Source organism: Apus apus, chromosome 16 (assembly GCF_020740795.1).
Source record: "Apus apus isolate bApuApu2 chromosome 16, bApuApu2.pri.cur, whole genome shotgun sequence".
Classification (NCBI taxonomy): Eukaryota; Metazoa; Chordata; class Aves; order Apodiformes; family Apodidae; genus Apus; species Apus apus.
Genome location: NC_067297.1, coordinates 10,146,841 through 10,167,975, shown reverse-complemented (window position 1 = coordinate 10,167,975; position 21,135 = coordinate 10,146,841). Strand labels below are relative to the sequence as shown.

The window sequence follows — 21,135 nt, the reverse complement described above, 5'->3', positions numbered from 1 at the left end:
TTTAAACAAATGGATTTGGTCCCTTTGCCCTTCATATCACTGACTTATACAATGACTGTAGCAACCTATTTCAAGGATGCTTCTCTAACCATGAACCTCTGACATGATCTTGCAAAGCAACCCCTGAAGGTAAACCATGTTTTTGCTTGAGTAAGGAAGCAATAAGTATGTGATCATGCATACTTTATATATTTACTTTGCCTCCTTCCACATATCTGTCACTTTTAATTTCTATATAAAACACACCAGTCTGTTAGATGTATCTCACCAGTAATTCAGTTTTTCTGTCTCTCTCTCTACCAACTATAGTAAGTTTCAGATGTCTGTACAGTATCTAGTCTTACTAATGTGACAATCTTGTTCCTGCTTTCTGTGTGCTTTGCTTGTGTGGACCTGCTATGAAGTCAATGAAATCAAAAAACTATTCGAAAAGGAAAAATAATCCAGGGGCAAGGATAGGAAATAATAATGACTATTTTCTTCATTTTTATTACTATTTTTTTCATAGCAGTTACAGGAGAATCTCTATTGTGTTTTTGTTACAGAGTTTGCTTATCAAAAATTAAAGCTGTACAGACAAAATAAGAAAAGAGCAAGTAGAAATTTTCTCTTACTGATTTTAGAATAGACTGAATTGAATCAAAATAATTCAGCAGAAGGTACCTGCTTCACTTCCACTGTAGTTTAAATTACATTCTGAGACCTATGGACTTGAGCCAAGTTCACGTGTCCTCCATGGCCAAAAGTTGTGGACCTTAAGGAATTTGTATAACATGATTACTGGCTATTAAAAGGGGAAAGGAACTCATTAATAATCCATGTCAAAATAATCTACACAAATACAACAAATTCACAACCCTCTGCAACAGCCATAAAAATAATCCATGTATCACTCAGTACCCCAGTTACTTAAATAAAGAAATTGTCCTTGGGATGTAATCCTTAAAGTCCATAAAGCATTTCAGATTGCTTTGCACCAGCTCTGGAGTGCACACCATGCTCAGCACCGTGCTGCTCCCTTCAAACAATCAGCCTGGAAAAGATTTTACCTTGATTATCCAAACTGAACAGTTCATTCATCGTTAGTGTGGCTTGTACCACTATATAAAACTTGGTTTATATCAACAGAATCTGGGGGATCCATCTGAAATGCCAGGAGCGGGTTATAGTAGGTGCCATGTTGTCATTGACTCTAAGAGAATTTCTAGTTCCACTGTAAACAAATGGAGTAAGGTCTTTGTGCCTGGGGAGCTGAAGCACCAAGAAGGCAAACTGGAAACTTAACTTGCAGAAGTTAATTCAATGAGAAGAGAGGAGGAGGTGATCCAGGTGCTTACACATAGGTCTCTAATACCATGAAACCCCAGTCCTAGTGGAAGTGAGTGGAGGTTTATGACAGTGCTTGGGTCTGACTGAAGGAAAGCACATTCGGGAGGACTCCTTAGGATTTACTCTATAGTACTTGAGAGAACAGACCTCAGCTTTACTGAAGCCACTGGCAAAATCACTGTTGATTTCAGTGGGGTCAGGTTTTAAAAAATTATGTTTGCAAAATATTTACAGTAAGAAATATCTGGGATAGAAATGTGTTATGTATAAAATGAAAAGTACTGCTTCCATCTGCCTGTAATCAAGTATGTGGCTTCTATTAACATGGAATGCCTCATAATCTTGTTTCCATTATAGTTGTGTGTGGAACTGTGTGCATACAGATCACTCACATCTATACACGTAGTGTGTAATTGTGTGTGCAGCCATGCGTGTGGCCTAATATGCTCGTATATTTTCAATCTGCAACTGTCTATTGATTACAGCTATTACAGCAATATTATTATAGATATATAGCCAACTATATAACAGGGCTGCAGGTTTAATTGAAATGAACATGAGAAGAATTTCAAATTGCTAATGAAAATTGCCTTTTTACTACCAGCTATATTCCCGTGGTCGTCACAGACTGGAGACATCACCAGAGCTGTGCTGGTTCTGCTTAATGATGGAGCAAACCCAATTTACCTGGGGGTCCATTTCCAAATAGCTTCCTCAGACTCGTGAAAAAGGAAAGTAAATGACTGACAGATCTTGAGTCCAGAAAATGCCCTTAAATTGACAAATTTCACATATTAGTCTTTTTGCAAAAAACGAGGACCATAAGCCATGAAATTCTTATAGCAAGAAGATATTATAGAGCTCCATCCATGGCTGCTTAAGCACCCATGAACTATTCCATTATAAGATCACCAGGTGGCTATTGCCTTTCTCTCCCATTCAGGCTTTAACAATATTCCCACTCCCATCTGTGATAAACTTAATGGGACCGTTCAGCAATGGAGAGGTGTTCATCAGAGATGAAGGCTTTCTCAGACAATTATTCCTTAGATGTTTGAGTAAATGAAAAGCTATTTTTGTGATTAGAAAGGATAGAAACTGTTGCAGTTTCTGAGGCCATTTTATTGGCACAGCTTTTGGAATCAGTAACAAATATTTATCCTTTCTTAGGAATGTTGTGAGTAGCTGCAGTCACTGAACTAATGCTCTTAATATGTTTCTCTCCACTCCATTTTCCAAGCACGTGGGTACTCTTCTAAGATTACTTGTTAGATAAAAATTATATGTATGAGTACGTATTGTAGATATTGTCATATGGCTACTAGAGATGAAATATGTGCAATTTATGCACTGCATAAATGTATAAAAACACACGTTTTCAAGAGAACTTAGGACAGTTTATTGCTTCTATCCATCAGATGTAAGTATATTCATAAGTACCAGTAAGTATCCTTACATAAGTAGCAGTGCTCTGAAACAGGCAGCAGGGAAGGTTCTCAAGTATGTCAGTCTCAGAATAAGGGCTTTTAACCTGTCACTTCACAGCTTTTCATCTGTTTGCATTTTCTGTGCTCAAAGTAACCTGTCATGATGCTAAAGGTGGAATACCTCAGGTAATCACTCACATTTCAACCCAAACCAACAGTTTATTTTCTCTCTAGGTAATGTTTCCTATGTAAGTGCTTTCGTTTCTAAGTCCATTTAACAAAATGCTGGAAGTAAGGAATTAAATTTTACAAAGAGGAGCAGATATTTTTCTGTGTTACACAGACACATCTTTTAAAGATTCAGGTTTTTTGTTTCACTTATGTCTTAGATATAGAGAAATAAAATGTGGGTGTCTGCTTCCTCTCTTGTCACTTTTATGTCCTTTTTCTATATTTTAAGTGGTTATAGAAAGATGAAATGTGAGCTTCTGCTTCCCATCTCCTGCAGTTGTCCTTAAAACTCTTTCTACATTCTAAGTGGTCCCAGAATTGTTTCCTTTGAAGTGATTTCCTCCACACAGCAGGAAATACCATCTTGCTTTGAAAATACATATTGGCCACTGGATCCTGGTGTATCTGGTCTGTGTTGGTACGCAGTGATTATGATAGACACCTAAAAAAGACAGTGCACATCTACAGCTTTTAAGATATTAAAAGACAACATAATTGAACATGAAAATGTTCAGTTGATTTTATTTCATGTCTTCATTAATTTACATTGTCTGTCACCTAGGGGGTGAGATTATCTAATGAGATCATCTTGTTGGGGTAATTTAAGGCGGTAGGGAAGATTTGAAGTTAATTCTTGAGGATGTGATTAATTTAAAAAAAGCACTGAATGCAAGTGTAATACATGTGCTGTGTGAGCTAAGCATGTTCCTCTCTGCCTGATGCAAGTAGTGTCACAGTTCTTGGGAGAGGTGAATGGAAGAGTTTTTGAGACTGTACTCACTTGTCTACAGTCTTGGAGGAATCTGTCTGACATCTCTTTCCTTGCAGATGGTTTACTGGTTGTTCCTGCTGGAGGGAGTGCCTCTCCAGCATACTTGGTGTTTAGTTTAGTCCCTCACAATTTAAGTATTTGGACCTTCTAAGCTCCTCCAAGGAGGCAGGTTGTCCAAGGAGTCAGTAATCATTGCTTTAACTGAATCCATCCTCTCTGTGGGAAAAGGACCATGTTTCTCATTCCACCTTGCTTTCTGTTAGGTAAAAGCCACTTTTAAGATAAAACAATACAAATATTTTACATATAAAAGAATTGAAAGAGCCATAAGGGATCAAATCAAGACCCATTTAATGAAACTGGTATTTGCTTATCCATACTTTAAAAATAAAAGTAATTTGGTTTTGTTGTTGTTTTGATATAACATTGAGGCTGTAATTTCCCAAAATATTATTGGAAAATAAAATGGAAAGAAAACTAGAGCACTTCAATATTTTTGAAGTATTTTATTCAGCAATAAAACCAAGCCCAGACTGTGTCAGACAGTGTGGAAATTATTTTTCTCATTCTCATTTCTCATTTGTTTTGTCATTCTCATAGCAAGGATCAGTTATTCACCAAGATGTACTCAGAATCAGTTGATCTGGTTGCTCTTTTTTCCTCCTTGGTGTAGAAACAGTCTCATTATTGTCACTGCTCAGTGTACTGAGATCCAGCCATTGTGTGGAGCCAAAATGGAGTTACTTTTATACAAATAATCCATCCAAATATCATTGTTATTCAGACAGTGGAACTTTACTGGTGAAAATATTAATGGGAGCAATTGGATCCTGATTCCACAAGGGAGAGGAAATAGGATTTCTTTAGTCTCAGTGCCTGTGGCAAACTATTACAGCTCCAAAGCCAAGTTTTTAATTGGCATTGTGAACTGCATATGATAAACTTAGTGTAACAAACACAATAAAGTAAATAATTCTGAAATGAATGTGTTAAAAGAAATCTGATTTTGATTTTCAGTTGTTTACACGTGGAAGAAGTGACAGGACCTTTAGATGCACTGCACCTTTCTGGAACTACTGACTAATAAAATTTCTTCATTCCACCTAGTTTCAAACACATTGGAAATGGAGAGACAGTGGTTATCCCTCTTTAGCAGCTCACAGAAAGCTGCCTTGTCTGTTAGTATAATTCCTGCTCCCATAAGCTCTGAAGAAGGGGCATTTGTTAGCCCACAGCTTGAAGTAAAATGTTTCTCACTGTCCTTTTTGGAGGGTTTCTCCTTATTATAAACCAGGCTGGGTCTATTGCTCTTTTTTGCTAGCCAAAATGCTATTTATGAACTTTGCACATGGGAGCAGTTTATGCTGATAAGATTTTACTTTTTTTAATACAAAAGTGCAACCAAGAAGAAGCGAGATCCTGCTCTCATAACAATCTGGTAGTATCAGACCTCTGTACCTGACCTTAAGTCCATGTCGCCTTTGTGCAAATTTATGTGTCTGAGTAACAGCTTTATAACATTTTTCCATCATTTCACTAACTGTAAACAAAAGGAAGCAATTGAAAGCATGGTCAATTTTGTTCTGTTGCTCTGATGTCTTCTTACTTTTTGAAAGAGATGCTCACTTTTGAGTGATGACAGAATGATGTTTAGCAATACAGCCTTGCATCTGCTAAATCAAAGTGATCTGTGGCTGTGTTCCCCTTTGCACATTTGAATGCTAGCAGGGTAGATTCCCTGCAAGGAAGGTGTGGTTTAGTTATCCAAGATTCCAAAGATATTTTTCTGTATCCCTATCTGTTAATATATTCTACATTCCCCTTTTCAGTCTGCAGAGCATAATTTATCAGGACTTAAAGATTCCACTAAAAGCAGGGAAGAAAAAGGAATGGTCTGTTGGTTATGTGGGGAGCCAGTAACTAAGGTTTATCTCTATATGGAGACTGTAAACAGAGACAAGATCATTAATTAGAAAGGCATTGTATTTGCAGAACACTTAGTTCCCATTTTGAAAAGACATTCAGATCTTTGTCATAAATTACACTGTTCACAAAATCTACAGGGAAGATTGTGTTGGACCAGAGACATTCCCAGCCCAGCCCCATTTGCTTTCTCTCCTGGCCCCAGAAATCTGCCACTGTTTTCCTTGCAGTGTTCTGGCCCCAGGAGAAATGAGTGAAGGCCCCAGCCTAGCCTGTGCACTGATGGACTTTACCTGTGTACTGATGATGGTCACAGCCACTGTTCTGGGAGGTGAAAAATAAGAGTCTGAATCCCTTATCCCTTCTTACATCCCTCTTTCCACACTTCCTCCATTTACCTTCTTTAAGACTCCTGGAGACCCACAGGCATCACATTGATCAAGCTCTTCAAACAAATGTGGTGCATGCTAGGGACAGAACAATGCCAGTGTCCACCTTGAGGTCTTTCCATGGGTGATGTTTTATCTGTGTTTGACTTCTGCATTGTTTGTTCTTCAGGGCAGGTGTTGTCCTTAATTTTTGTACCATATACATTGTCAGCCCTTTAACAAAGCTTTCATGAAGAGAAGATAGCTCAGTGATGGTGTGTGTCCTAAACAATTAGCATCCAAAAGAAACTTTGAGATCCTTTGTTCTAATATCCTTCTACTATTCCAGTACTATCCTCTTCAGAAACTGCAGAAATGGCAACTTTTAATCAATAACTCTGTTTCTTACATAGATTTTGAACGGACAAATTTTTCACCACTGTTAATTTGATCATTAATTTACATTTTCCTTGGCACTATGGACCTTAGAGTCACAGGGTAACCTGGATTCCATCTGGATCCATGTTTGAATACTGAGGGGTCCTATTAAGCCATCTGGTTGCCCTGCTTTGGTTTTACAGCTTAACGACATTGCCCCATTTCCTCTCCAGTCTGATATTACTCATGAAGTAAAAGTTCTCATCAACTGATGAATGAAGCAGAGCAGGGTTTATGTGTGATGGAACAATAGCAGTGTCATCAAGAGAAAGAAAAGAGCAAACCAAAACTTGACCAACAAAATTTGCCCTCCCACACTGCATGCCATGGAGTGAATTTGCCTCGGGAGGTCCTCAGTCATGATGCAAACTCTTTGGTCTGGAGAAGCACTCCTGTTCTTCTGAAGTGTGTGCTATGAATTTAAAAACAGAGCATCAGCTTCTTTCTCTTCTCGTACATACTACTGGTGAACGTGTAGTGTCAGAGAACCCAGTTGGCAGAAAGCACAATGTATAAATTACTTTTAATCATGGGATTATGTAGATAAACAGAGTCAGCTGCCTAACAATGTTATTTTGTTAATCAGCTGTAGTCTTAGTAGTATAAATAACTCAAATCTACAACCAGTGTGTTACCAGACTCCGCAATCAGCAGAGCAATTGTCTGCAGTGCAGCACAGCTCTGGGCATTGCTAACTAGGATGCCCTGGAAACTCCTGGTGCATAACTTCATGCTCATCAGTAGGCTATTATGGTGTTTGCAACTGACATATGTGGAGTTTACTTTCTGTCTCCCACATCTCCATCTTCTCTTGTAAATGTGTTGCCAAGGTGTCATTGTTCATCAAGGGTGATGGTCTGAGCAATAGTTGGAAGCACAGTGCAGCTCCTGCAGCATTATCTCCACCAATTCCAGTGCTGTCAGCAGCATGCAAGGGCTTGCTGCTTCTTTTCTTTTTCCATAAGACAAATACTGTATTGATTTTAAAGTAGACAGTGCCCAACTGCCTCCTTCTGCAAACTTTTTTGATTAACTTTCCTTATAAGTTAAGATGTAATTGGCTTTCCTGCTTCACTCCTTCAGGTCTACAGCACAGGTTTGTTACTAATGAGGTAGTGTGTTTGTGTGAGGGAGAAATCTTAGGCTTAGCTATGATTAACATCATTCTATGAGATTTCACTTACAGAATTTTCAGCCTGTAAACAGGACCATTCTCATGACCTCAGGCTCCCATGGACTTCTCTTGATAACACCATCTAATCGGATTTAGAGTTTAATTAAACAGCTGTCACTTTGCTTCCTCATTCTGCCGCAGTTTAATGTTGAATTAGTTCCTAAATCAGTCATGGCTGAATGGTTGCCTTCTTACAATTGAGAGGTTGGATGAACATAAGGTTTGCTCTTCAGCTAAATTCAAGCAACTAAGACTTGTATTCTCTATTCTTGCTCTTTGCATAGAGCTCCCACTGACATTGGTAGAAGTCCCCTGACTGAAACAGAGATGGAATAAAATGTGAGATTCCTGCGGAGTCAACCAGAGTATTACCAAACTTCAAATGATCAAATGTGAGCACACACTTATTCTCAGCTCTGGCTGGAATGCATTCGCTCTAGGGATGTTATTTTCCCTTTCTAAAAAAATGCCGATTTTTCTGAATACTAGTTCTGCTGAGTTTTCTGTGAGGTACCACAATAACTGCAGCTGTGGAAGAAGGTGTTTAGACCAACATTACTTCTAGTGGACATTTTTCCAATTAATCTGAATGTAACCAAGACCAGAGTATGAACAGAAAATTATGGTACTCTGAATTGTAACATCAGCTCCAAGCAGGAAAGCTCAGGGACTTCCTATGGAGTGGTGATACTTGCATCAAATTCTTCCATAGAATAGTCTCACTGAATTCAGGTCTCAGTGTGATATGATGTAGCGTCTCACTCCCTGCCTGACTCCAATCTCACCATTTTTCTTTGAAATGCCAATTAATTCTTTTCCTGATCTACTCAAATGTAATCAAGATTTGTAACTGTGGTAACTGGAAAGAGGCACACACAGAGGGGTTCTAGCCTGTGGGCTTCTTGATTAAATCTTTTTTTGAATCAAGAAGGGGAGTACCACTTGGTCCTAACTAGTTGCTCTTGACTTGCATCTTACCACATGTGCTTAGCTGTAAGGGGGTGGGAAAACCACCCAGCCCTCTTCCTTTCTTTTTTTGTGTGAGGAGGGCAGATGAATAGTAGAAGTGGCTCCTGCTATGAAGATTTCATACCCCACCTTTTGCATACATGTGCCGCAGAGAAGCTTTTCTTTATCTGTAGCAGTTATTGGGTTGTCACCTCAGGGCTTCATTTCTGAAGGCACTGAAGTGTGGTGAAGGTTTGTGTAGGGGAGGTACAATTCTGTGCCCTTGATGCAGAGCTAAATGCTTCGGGTCCTTTGCAAAAGGTTGGAGTTTGAGCAAACAAACGTAGTGCTGATTTGAGCTAGACTAGTACACGAGATATTGTCAGGGCTGGGAAAGAATGGGTGCTTTGTTAGTGGATAATGAAAATGCTGTGTTAGGTGAAGACAGTTACTCAGTTCTGTTTGGGAGATCTAGCTTGAAGATGAAACTTCTTAATACATTTTTAAAGTAATTTCTTATGCGCACAATTCTATGGTTTTCTTTTGAATGTCTCCTTTGGTTAAAGCCTTATGTCTAACTGCTCACCGTCCTCTAACCATTAGAGGAACAAGAAAAAAAAAGGTCTTCAATGCTACTGTTTGTTAATTAAATATGTTTAAATAGTAGTGATTTCCTTCAAATGCTGTATTGATTGCAGGAATGCCCTGGAAAGAACTGTCGTGATGCGGAGTTTGTAGGTTGTTCTTCACACAAGAAAACCAACTCTGTCTCTGTAGTATCAGTCAGATGTCATTGGGTTTGGTCATTGTGCTGCAAATAAGAGTTGGAGGCTTCAAGAGATGTTCAGAACTCAGACCTCCCTTCTGTGTCAATGAGAATTCTATGTGTAGTTCTCCATTTTGACTTTGGAAATAGCAACCCTTGCTTTTTTAGAGTTTGTAATACACTTAAAGAAAATTCTTTCCAACCTGGATATTGATGCCTACTTATAACTCATCCTCTTTCTGTGTTGTTTTGTTTGTTGTTTTATTTTTTTTCAATTTACTTTCCCTACTTTCCCCATTTTTTAATTTATTGGGAACAAGTCCAAGTATTGCTAGGAGATGCTTTCAGTCTTTTGCTACACAAAATAAATTTGATTTTAAAACTTTAGTTTATGCCTGTGTAGAAAGCAGATTAGTTCTTGGGGGATTTTAAAAATTAAAGAATGTGGAAATGGCCAAGATATTGTGATTTTGAAAAGTGCCTACATTTTAAATGAGTTCTTAGTCTCTCCAAAGGTTTCTCAGTAATCTTGTTTGTGTACTCCCAAATTAACTTGCAAACAGGCTAGTATATTGCTTTAAAAAACCCAAACATATTAAAATCACCACCTATACCATCTATTGTATTTCCTGTTCTGATGTTTGAACAATTGTTTTTTTAATGTTGCTTGACATATCCTTAAAGATTCAGCTACTGTTTCTGCTTATTGGTGGATAATCAAGGGTATTACAGGAGGTCTCTGAATACAAGAGAACCAGGTTCTGAATCAGAGCGCCCTGGTCTGTGGTGCAGTGTTCAGAGTGCTCAGGATTGCAAAGGAGACAGACAGAGTTCTAGTTAAGCTCCTTTTATTTTTGAAAATTTCAGTTCAGTTTTTGAGGAGTCTTGGACCATGGATCCTTTCATATATTATTTAGAGTTTTCTGCCTAACAGCTTGTGTATGGGTGCAGACAATGGGTCAGTTCTCTGTTACATTAAAGCCTTTGGCTTTATTGCAGCAATATAAAGGGAGCACAGAGGAGACAGGAGTTGTGCCATAAGGCTATTCCATATACAGGGATATGGGACACACATTTTTCTATTTTAGTTATAAACAAAAAAAATAATAGAATCAGGACTTGGTTCTTTAGTCTTTTTTTTTTTTTTCCCCCTAATATGACAGTTGAATAGCACAGAGCATTTACAGACTGAGTAAGGAAGTGGCAGATCTGAAAATTGCTTTTAACATGGTATGTAATGTATTCATTGCTTATACTTCAGTATTTCTTAATCTGTGTGATACCAATGAATTATGGCTGCTTTCAGTGGAGGTTAAACACAAAGGTTTCCAACTCTGCTCAAAGCTGTAGCAGGTTGGTTACCAACAGTTTCCTAATGCTGAGGATCTCCAGTGATTGCAATGGTGCTGGCTATGAAACCATTTGTTAATATCTGCAATATGTTTCCATCTACTTTATGCACATCATGAATTTGTGATTCCTGAAGTTCATATTGGGCTACAGAGAAGCTATGTAAAACTTCAGTAGCCCTTTATCGTGACCAATGATGCCTTTTACAATTTTGGGAGCAGATGCATCTCTGAAATAATTAATCAAACTAACATTCATTCAGATGCACATGACTTCCTTTAATGAAACCATTAGCAAAGGGCAGAAGATTGAGGTTTCTAATTGCTGGTAATGTGCCAGCAGCCAAATTTTCTGTCTTCTCTCCAGAAAGGTCTTAGGAAATTTGAAAAGCTTTTTTAACCTTTGTAATAATGGCTTTATATCAAAGCCACTTAGAATTCAGACACACCAATAATGACCTCTTGGAAAGAGAGAAATGGAAGTGACAGCTTATTACTTAATAATGGGCAGGTCAGTTCTTCACTGCATGGTGCAGTAGCAGGAGTATCTGTCACATTTGCCTTTTGGGCTTTTCCATTTTAAAGGTACAGATCGTTTTGCTTTGTCCAGTGAGGAAGGATCATGTTATTTGAGATGGGTAAAGCAGAACAGAATTATTTAGGATACAAGATTTATAGGTTATTATGTTATCATTCAGTTTTGAAAAACTGGAGAATATTAAGATGCTGGGGTGGAGGGAACCACAAGAGGTCATCTGCTCCCTTTCCTTTACTGTCTTGGGTAGCTTTGTTTTCATATATGCCATAGGAATTATTTAAGGTTCTTGCATTTCTGGAACAGTCAGCATTCCTATTTTAACAGATTTGTTTTTTTTAAAGTTTGATGGGCTTTCTTAGAAGAGCTGTAGGAGAACCTGAGAAAATACAAGTTGCAAGATGAAAAGAAAATCTGACTTAACTTTTAAACTCACTAAACTTGAAGTGAAAACAGTATCAATAGTATCAGTGCCCCATTTTGGTGGTGTTGACATTGGTAGCTGCAGGCCTCGTTACATTGGTGCTGAGGGTTTTACTGAATAATTCATTCACTTTATGGAAATTAAAAAGTTGGAGAAAACTTTCAAGTTCTTTCTGCATGGGAATCTTGAGAATATGGTGATGCTGAAACAGTTCAGGAGTTAGAAGAGTTAGCTTAGTCAATGGTGTATTGAAAGGCTTTTATCTGCCTCGACTCAAGTTCAAACTTCAGATTTTCTTGTTATTTTCCGTGCAGGTAGTAGCATCACTAACTCCTTCTGGATACCTTACATTGCTTCATTGGCCCTATCAAAGGAAAATAAATAATCTTGGAACAGTTCCAGATCCAAAGTTCACAGAGGGGATCCATGGTTGTAATGGGCATAGACTCAAAGTGCAATATTTTTAACTTTGAAGCTCTTGCATCTGTCCCAAATATTGCCAATCAAATCCATTTTAGTAAAAACTCAAAGCTTGGGGTTTGGAAGGTAAATATTCATAAAAGCCCCCCACTTAAAAAGTAGAAGCTACCTGTGATGTGTGCCTGCCTGGACTGAATGTAGCTGTAATAATTTTGCTCACTAGTTAAGAGTGTGCAGTGTGTTAATTTAGCAGGTGAAATAGAATGGGAGTTTTGATACATCTTACCATGTTGCATCTATTTGAAGATAGATTAAATCATTAGCCACTGAGAAGTAATGCATCTGTCTTGAGTTCAGTTGAAGAGCTGATGCTTGCCATTTGGAGATGTCTTCAGCTGTCTCTGAGCAGGGCTGTGTTTGTTTTGTGTACAGGACACAGAAATTCTGAACACTGCAATTCTCACAGGAAAAACAGTGGCAGTGCCCATCAAAGTGGTCTCCATTGAGGAGAACAGTGCTGTGACAGACATCTCTGAATCTGTTGAGTGCAAATCCTCTGATGAAGACGTCATTAAAGTAAGTTCATGCCATGTATTGGCCTCTGAAATGTCATGTCTTTTTATACACAAATGGGTAATAGCCTGGGAACAACCACTAAATCTACTCCTGCAAATTAACTGCACTACTGTTTCAAAAGCATAAGGAGGGCGATTCTTAAGAAAATAATTTGGAGCAACAGTACAGTCACCACACTTTCAGTAGGATTTTGGTGTTAAATTTCTGTGCCTAATTTTAAAATATCTTGGTAATGTCACCTGAAGTGTTGTGCGCACAGAGTTGATTCACTGCAAAAACAGCTCAGCTGTTAGTACTGCCTCTCCAGATGTTTTATCACCTTTCCAGCTGTGATTATCACTTTCACAGCTGCATCTGTGGAATGGATTGGATTAATATTCCCCAGCAAATGCAATATAAAGTCATCCTGGTTGACTTCCCATTCTGCTGAGAGCTGGTTTGGATTAACAACTTGGTTCTAAGTAGAAGTGGCTGGAAAGCATTCACGTGAATGGTCCATCAGTTTAGCCCTACAGCAAGTCAACATGACCAGTGTCAAGTTTTTCCATTCAGAGGCAGACTCAGGTCAGGAAAAAAAAAAATATATGAATCTGGTGGGCATTAGTCATACATCACCAGGTGATGCATAGAAAATTACAGTAGGATAATTTCCCAAATAAAAAACCTTCTGCAAAAATGGCTTCTGGGTTTTATAGCATATTGATCAAGGAAAAATGAAATTCCCAAATCTCACCAAAAAGAGGAGCATTCTCACCATAATTGCAGCACAGCCTGGACTACTGCAGCACTTCAGCAGTTTGTTTGGAAAGAATGTTTTCTTGAAGCACTATGTCCTTTGATTAGCACTTGGGACCCTACTATGCTCTTATTTTCTGCAGAAATAATTTATCTCCACTAAAAGGGTTTCTTAAAATTGGAGCCTGTGTGCACTATAGGAACATTTTAAAGTGGATTCTAGAAGCCTCCTTGTCTGGCCACTCTGAAGTTGAAGTGAAACAAATAACTGGAGGCTAACACACAATGTTTATTGGAATTGACCAGAAGAACTTTTCAGCTGTAATTTCTTTCTCTTCCAAAATATTTTAAAATTGCTCAGATGACCAGAGAAACTATATTCTGTGTATTTAGAAATACAAGGAGAATCTCTAGAGAAATGCATCTGTGACATCAGTGCCAACTGCTGTTAAGCACACAGCTAATTAAAAATTAGACTTCCATGTAATGCTTTGACCAAAAAGGTTTTATTGGCTCATCATAAAGAAAAAGGGCTCTTTTTTTTTTTCTTTTTTTTTTTTTTTTCATCTAGAATGTTCCAGTTTCCAGGAAATTTCTTTCTATGAGCAAATAAAATTTGAGGTTCAAGTCAAATCGACATACTCACATTGGTTCTGATTTTTAAAAGCACTTGGAAATCTTCAACTGGAGCACAAAGGCCTTTTATCCTTATTTCATTTTGAAATTCCCCATCAAGCTTTTATGTTAAATTCTGTGGATATATCATCTCCCTCTCTAAAATACTGTTTTAGACACGTCGTTGGGAGTAACCTTTCTGTTTAAAAAAAAAAAAATCCAGTCATGATAAATTATATTTGTTGGGAAAAAGATCATTGTATCTTCAACAAAGAATGTGGGCATGTGTTTACAGTTCATGTTTCCGAGCATCCTGAGCATGAAGAACCAAAACATGTTAACATGTATGAAAGCCTGTAGATTAATTTAAAACACAAGGAAAAAAAGTTACTGATGAGAGCTATTTAATACTTAGATATATTATCATACAGAGGTTCACACAGATATTTTTGTTTTATTTTAATTGTGTGGAATTTTTTGTAACTTTGGATTCAGGCAAACATACAGAGTTAGACTAGAAGTTGAAGATTAATTGTGCCTTTTAGCACTTGGCTTGTAATATTTAGTCATCAAATAAATAGTGTATGGTTCCATTTGTATGGTTCATGTAAAGAGCCTATAGGTAATGTTACTGCCCAGCAATTTGGATGTCCATCAGATCAAAGCTTATTTATATTAATTTTTACTGTGCCTTCAATTTGGCTGCAGTTCCATTATTTTCAGTAACAGAGCCCAGTGGAAATCTAAATCTAAGATATATCTGCAGGGAACAGGTAATAGTTTCCCAGGTGACAAGCCAGCTCTGGAGGCAGCTCAGTGTACAGTGTCTTAATCTGCTGACTACTACTCCTTTTGCTTTTTTTATAGTCTCATAGTTTCAGCTCTTTACTTCCAAATTTACAGTTGATTTCATGAACTTTAAAAGTCTTTGAATGCTCTAGACCTTCACACAGTGGTTCAACCTTTTAAAAGCAGACACAAAATTTATTATGGCACTAAAAATCAAGCAACAGCCAAATTTTACTTTGCTAAGCTGAAATTACCAATAGGATCCATATATCTGGATCCATTAATAGTAATTGCAGTTGCATGTGCAGGCTCCTTGTCATCTCCTGGAAACTCAAGTGGGATGTAGCTGCTTTTACTGGTGCTTTTGTGCAGTTTGCTCCAGAGCAAATTCTGCTCCAGGTTCCCAGGTCACCTGCCTGCTGGAACAGAAGCAGTTTCAAGCTGTGAAGAGCAGTTTCAAGAGTCTTAAAATACCTTGTGACATTTCCAGATTGAAAACTCTTGATCATGCTTATGAACTTAAAATTGTTTTTTCCATTAAAATAACTTGAGTTCAAAAATCTTCAGTGCTATGTGTATTTCAGAAGCTACTGAAAACATCTTGGGTTTGTATTTCATCATTCTTGGACTAGCTTTTATCCCATTGCTGCAGCATGAGGGGATGCTGTAAACATGGTATTAAGTGCTTATTTTATTGCTGTTATTCATAATTGGTAAATTAAAAGCTGGATAGTAGTTTTGGTGTATTAACCTTGAATCATACTGTAAAGACCTTATTTACTAGTTTCTTTTCATTTTTAAAAGGCATTAATAGCTTTGAGATGTATTCAGCTCAAAACATGGTTTCAGATAACATCAGTTCATACATGCAGCTGCTGTGGTTGTCACTGGAAACAGAAACACAAATCTTGCCTTCAAGGTGTTCCTCAGTAGCTGGTAATGACCAATGGGCTTTTGGTTTCCTGGGGACTTCTGAGTAGAGGATGACATTAATGGCAGGTAGAGGCCACTGCAAGAAGGTCAGGAATTTCTGTTAGAAGCTAAAATCTAGGACAGTGTCACAGCTGTCCCTCTCTCATCACAGTAACTTGAAACAAAATCCCAGATCAAAGCAACACTGAACTGTTGGGGGCTGAAAATCTGGCTGGGGGGGTTTATGGTTAATAGCTAGAAAGGGCTGGAACTACTGCTGGTATCCACGCTTTCACAGCAGTAGTGATGGGACTTGCAGACACCTGTCAAGGTTACAGATCTTGTTTAAAAGCCCAATCCAGTAATAATTTACACACATGAGTAGCTTTGCTGTGAACACTGCTGCTATCAGGGAGCATCCTCATGAAATACTCATTTAGGATTCATAAATGTTGCAGAGATTTGGCCATTTCTGGTGGAAACAGTTTATGAAATGAAATTGATTCTTACTAAATAGACACACTCATGTTGAAATGTCTGCTGTTCATTTGTGAATTTATGCAGATTAAAGGTCAGTCTGGATGCTGTGTAACACATGATGCAGGAATGTCTCAGTCTGCCAGCAAGGAAGCTGACAGATGCATATATTCATAAGAGATCAATAAATACTTGTGTGCTAATTGTAGTAATTTCTTTTTTAAATTGTGTATCTGGAACCATATCACAATACCCTGTTTACTAAGGAAAACTCATCAGCACTTCATTATTTAGATAATACGTTGCTATTGCCTTCATCTACCAAATCTTACACAAATAGCTGTTTCAGCCTCTTCAGTTGTTTATTTAACTACAAAGAAATTTCCCCGCTTTTCCGTGCTTTCCAGTATTTACAAAACTTGAAATTGATTTAAAAACTAAATACAGAAACAATGTTTCCACAGTGCAGATGAACCACTACTTAGCAGTATCCATAGGTATTTTTATTAAAAGTTGAGTTATGTGTTTTTCTGGCAGTAGTTTGATTGCAGTTGGAAGCTGAGAGGCTGAGCTACAGGCAGCTATTAAAGAATCCAACTCGTAAGCCTCAGTCCTGTACTCATTAAAGTGCTGCCCTCATTAAAGCCATCAGGAAAGCTCACTCTAAAATCTGAATGGTATGGGGACAGTCCCTCAGGCTCCTTAGTGTTTCATCATTGTACCATGGCTATTCCAGGAAAAAAAACCCAAACAAAACCAGAAGTCTTAAAAAAAGTAAGATCTATGGATCTTACTTTGCACCATATTGTTTAGCACCAAATAGAAAGATACTCTGACCTGATTCAGTGGCTACATACTGGGGCAGCATGGTCAGTTGCTCTCTGGATGCCAGACTTCATAGAATCATTAAGATTGGAAAAGACCTTCAAGATCATCAAGTCTGACTGTCAGCCCCACACCCCTGTGACCTGGTGGCTTCCACCACTAAGGGAAGTCACCCTGCCCTTTATTTGTACTAGCCCTTCCTAGAAAGTGTGGTTATCCCTGCAGAAGCAAGGCTGGTGTTTGGTTAGTGAGAACAGAGGTCCCCACACTCTGCAAATATATTGACCTGAATGGGGATCAGCTTTTCCCCACAGCTGGTGGGGAACAATGACCTGTGGCAGCACCAGCTGCTGCTTCCTGATCTACTTGCTTGCATCCAAACTTGCACTTCTTTTCTGCACCTCAGCACAGACATATATTCTTTGTATGGGGCTTTATTGCAAAGCCTTCAAGACTCAGAGGATTTAGGGCTTCGTGTTATGTTTTTAGTGCAGGTTATAGAAGAAAATAAAAACAAGGGGCTGACTAGAAAGAACTGCGTGTTCCTACCAGCTATGTTGATTGAGGAGGAACACTAACTTCCAATAAAAAGCTCCTACAGTGAATATAATGCTATTGATTTATTGCTCATTTTTTACTTAGGTCAAATAAAACTGTATTTGGAGTTTGTTATCTAGGTGCAACTGTTGTGGAGCTGAGCATACTGAATAATGAGTAGGTGGATAAACTTCTGCTTAAAACAGGCCTCATTTCTAACTCAAGCCTGTAAAACAAAGGCAGAAATGCAAAGTCATGCTAGATGGGGATTCCAGAAATCCAGTGTGGTCTAATAACAGACAGGCCATAATCTGTGAGGTCAGTTTAATGGAATGTTCTATTCTGTGGTTTTCTGGCAGTCCTGCAAGATTCAGTGAAACACGGAGGGGTCAATCTAAGCAACAGTAGCTACTGCCAGTCCTCCTCCTCTGTAATGTGCAGGCAGCTGCTCCTGGGTGGTTGGTGCCTCTTTCAGATACTTCAGCCCACACAGTCAAAATTGTAGCAATACTCTTATTTTAAAAAATAAAGTAGCTGTATAACTTTCTGAAAGGAATATAGAAAAGTTGCACTACTCCTCATAAGGTGCCTGTGTGTTCATTCTCAGGCTTGCCAGTCTTCCCATGGATAGCTCCAGAGTCAGGAGCTGAAAGCTCGGGCTGTGTGACACTGTGTGGAGAGCCAGCACAGCCACAGCACCCACTGCTTTTGGGTCCTCAGCGTGGCTCTCTGCATGGGGCTGTGGGGACACACCAGCAGGCTCAGATCAAGCATGGGATCTCTGTCACATCCACTGCATGGTCCAGATACCCCCAAGGGTCACCACAAATGGCCTTTCTGAAGTTTGTTTGGCAGCTGATGGACTGCAAATACAGTTTCTACTCACCACACCCTCATGTAGCCTTGAACGCACTGGAAAGCAGAAGCTGTATCTCTTTGTGAGTCCAAACCCAGCCGCCTGTTTCTCTGATGCCTCCTCTTTCCTCTTCTGACACTGTGTTCCTGTGATTTGTGTGAAACTGAAAAGCTTTAAAAACAGGAAAGAAAGTCACAGCGTGGAAATTCCATTGTTTTGCTCTTCTGAAGTCTTTGACTTTGTAGGCTTTTCTTCTGGTATGTCTGATATGATATGTTATACTCCAAACAGAATTGCAAATAGAAAGTCCATCTCTTTGCCCTCCTCCATACTTTTCATAGTCCTGTGACTTCCTGGGATCAGTATGCATCAGTGGAGGGGAAGAACTTCAGAGGAGCTTTAGAAAAATGAAGCTTTACCACACCTTCCTGTCAGATGCAAATACAGCATAATGGCCAGCAATACGTGGAGCTTCCACAGCAGATGGTCTATCATTGATGTACAGCACTACTCCCCAAGCAGTCAGCCTCTGTGGAAATTGAAAGTCAAAGTTGACATGGTCTGAGATGTTTAAATCCAGCCATAAAAGCTGTAAATGCCTTGCCATCTCATGGTGTGCAAAAGTCTCAATGGCAGCTAAAGAACCTTTCAAACCATATCCTTGCAGACTTCTTTTCTTGTCATCTCATGCCTTCCCCCAGCTCACTGCCTGCCTTAGTGGTGTCACATGGAGAACCTATACATCCCAAATGAAAAATCAAAGCAGACAGTGCCTCAAGTTCCACAGAAAGTGCTTCAAAATCAACTTCAAAGCTGCAAGAACAAGACCAGGAAAGTGAATTAGAGAAACCTTGTGACAGCTATAGGTTTGATGAGCAGATAAGCAGTTTTCTCCAGACCTTTTTGAATAACAGTCAGAAGAAAAAATAGTTTGCTTCTCCTTTCCTTTTCTGCCAATAGCTGTAATTTACACATTGCAAATTTTTATATTGCAGATAGATATAAAGCAAGAAAATGAGAAGCATTGTGATGTCCTCTGCTGTACACCTGCAGTCCAAAGTGTGCAGTTGAAATTAAAAGTCCCTCCATCCACCCCATGATCCTGCTTTGCCAAGCAAGATATTTGGGGCCATGCTGCATAGATAGTCTGGCAAATCCCTAGTGAGTCAGAGCCAAACTCTGTTTGTCCCCATTTTCAGAAATTACTTGACTTGAGAGTGCACAAAACAAGACAGATTTTGTTTTACATGATGGTGAGAGCTACAGAAAGCTCCTGTGGCTCAGCACAGCTCCAGTTGAGCTTCACAAGCTGGTCATTTGGGAGCAAATAGATGCCCTCCAGTCTCAGCTGGCATTTTGTGCCCCTTTTACTCTCTCCATTCTGTTGAAGGGAATGATATTCAGTGAGTTAACTGTACTGCTTCTGCTCTGCAAAGCTGCCAGTGAAGTCTTTGTAATGAGATTAGTTAATACACAGCCTTGTTCCTAAGAAATGCTCCCTAGCTTTGGGGGTTTTCTGCTTAGTTTTGCTAATCTGGCTGCTGATATTGAAAATGCAGAACCCTTCTCAGCAGTGTCCAAATTGCTTCTAAGCTCTGGCCCTGATTTGACAGAGCTCTCCTCTTCTTCAGCACTCAGGGCCCGATCCCTGGGTTATTGGTGTGGTTGTTGGGAACTTTGCCTTAGGACTGATGGCAGGGCTTGAAACCACACTGGGAATGTGGCAGCTGTTTACAGGCACAAAGCAACACCAGCACACAAGCCATGTTATCCAATGTAGGCTAGAGGCAGAATGAGGCTGAAATCAGTTATTAAAGTGGAATACCTGCCCTGCTCCCTTATCGGTGTTTCCAGAATGGGAGTAAAGTCCTCAGCTATTTCAAGAAACAAACTAATTCTTTTTCTTTTGGTGGTTCATAGGTAAAAACAACTCTGAAGGTTATTCTTGCACATAATGTGAAAAATCAAGCCTTTCGTTTATTAAGATGACTGTCTTATCAGTGTTATGTCTGCATTGCAGTAGTTACCTGTAAGCTCATCCTGGGAGGGGAGCTTTTGGCCTCCCTTTCAGAGTCTCTGAGCACAGCTCCAGCTGAATTCACTGGGAACAAGGGGTGGTTCTGGCAAGTCAAGTCACACTAGCAATTAGCAACTCCTTTAATGGATACTTCCAGTTTCAAGCCTGCTCTAACAGTGTCACAAAGCTGTAAATATCATTCTAGAGATCATGGAAGAACTCAAGTCTGAAGCTTTAATTCTTGTCAGACTCGAACAATTTAACATGAAAAAATGAATAGTATGGGCCTTGAGACAGCTTCCATTTTCCTGTAGTAGGTCATAGAATATTCAGGATTATGTAGCCAAGCATTGAAATCCTTTGCATGAAGCAGTCACCATCACCTCATGTTCACATAGCATAGGATTTCCTTTATGTAAAAGCATAGTCTTTAATTGGAATCAAGGCTAGAGAGCTATATAAAGTATCTCTCAAAACCTCTATAACTTAATAGAGAGTAATTCCCTTTCTACAGAGAATGATGTTGAAAAAAAAAAAATCTTCGAAGAAATTCTATAGCAAGAACATGAATATTACAAAATCCCAAAAGACTGTTCAGAAAGCGTGTTGGATGATTATCACTGACTAGTATGCTCTATATAATATGAAAGTGTCAGTATATTCTGTCGTTCAGTCATTCTGGTGCTCTGAAT

The 21,135-nt window shown here is 38.9% G+C and overlaps 1 protein-coding gene across 1 annotated transcript in view; it reads left to right on the top strand.

The window, feature by feature from the left end:
* The window catches only part of TMEM132C (transmembrane protein 132C), a 185,267-nt gene that overhangs the window by 148,451 nt on the left and 15,681 nt on the right, over positions 1-21,135 (top strand). Inside the window, exon 5 of the mRNA XM_051634369.1 lies at positions 12,537-12,680. Coding sequence (XP_051490329.1) covers positions 12,537-12,680 — 144 coding nt within the window. The remainder of the gene's footprint in view (positions 1-12,536; positions 12,681-21,135) is intronic.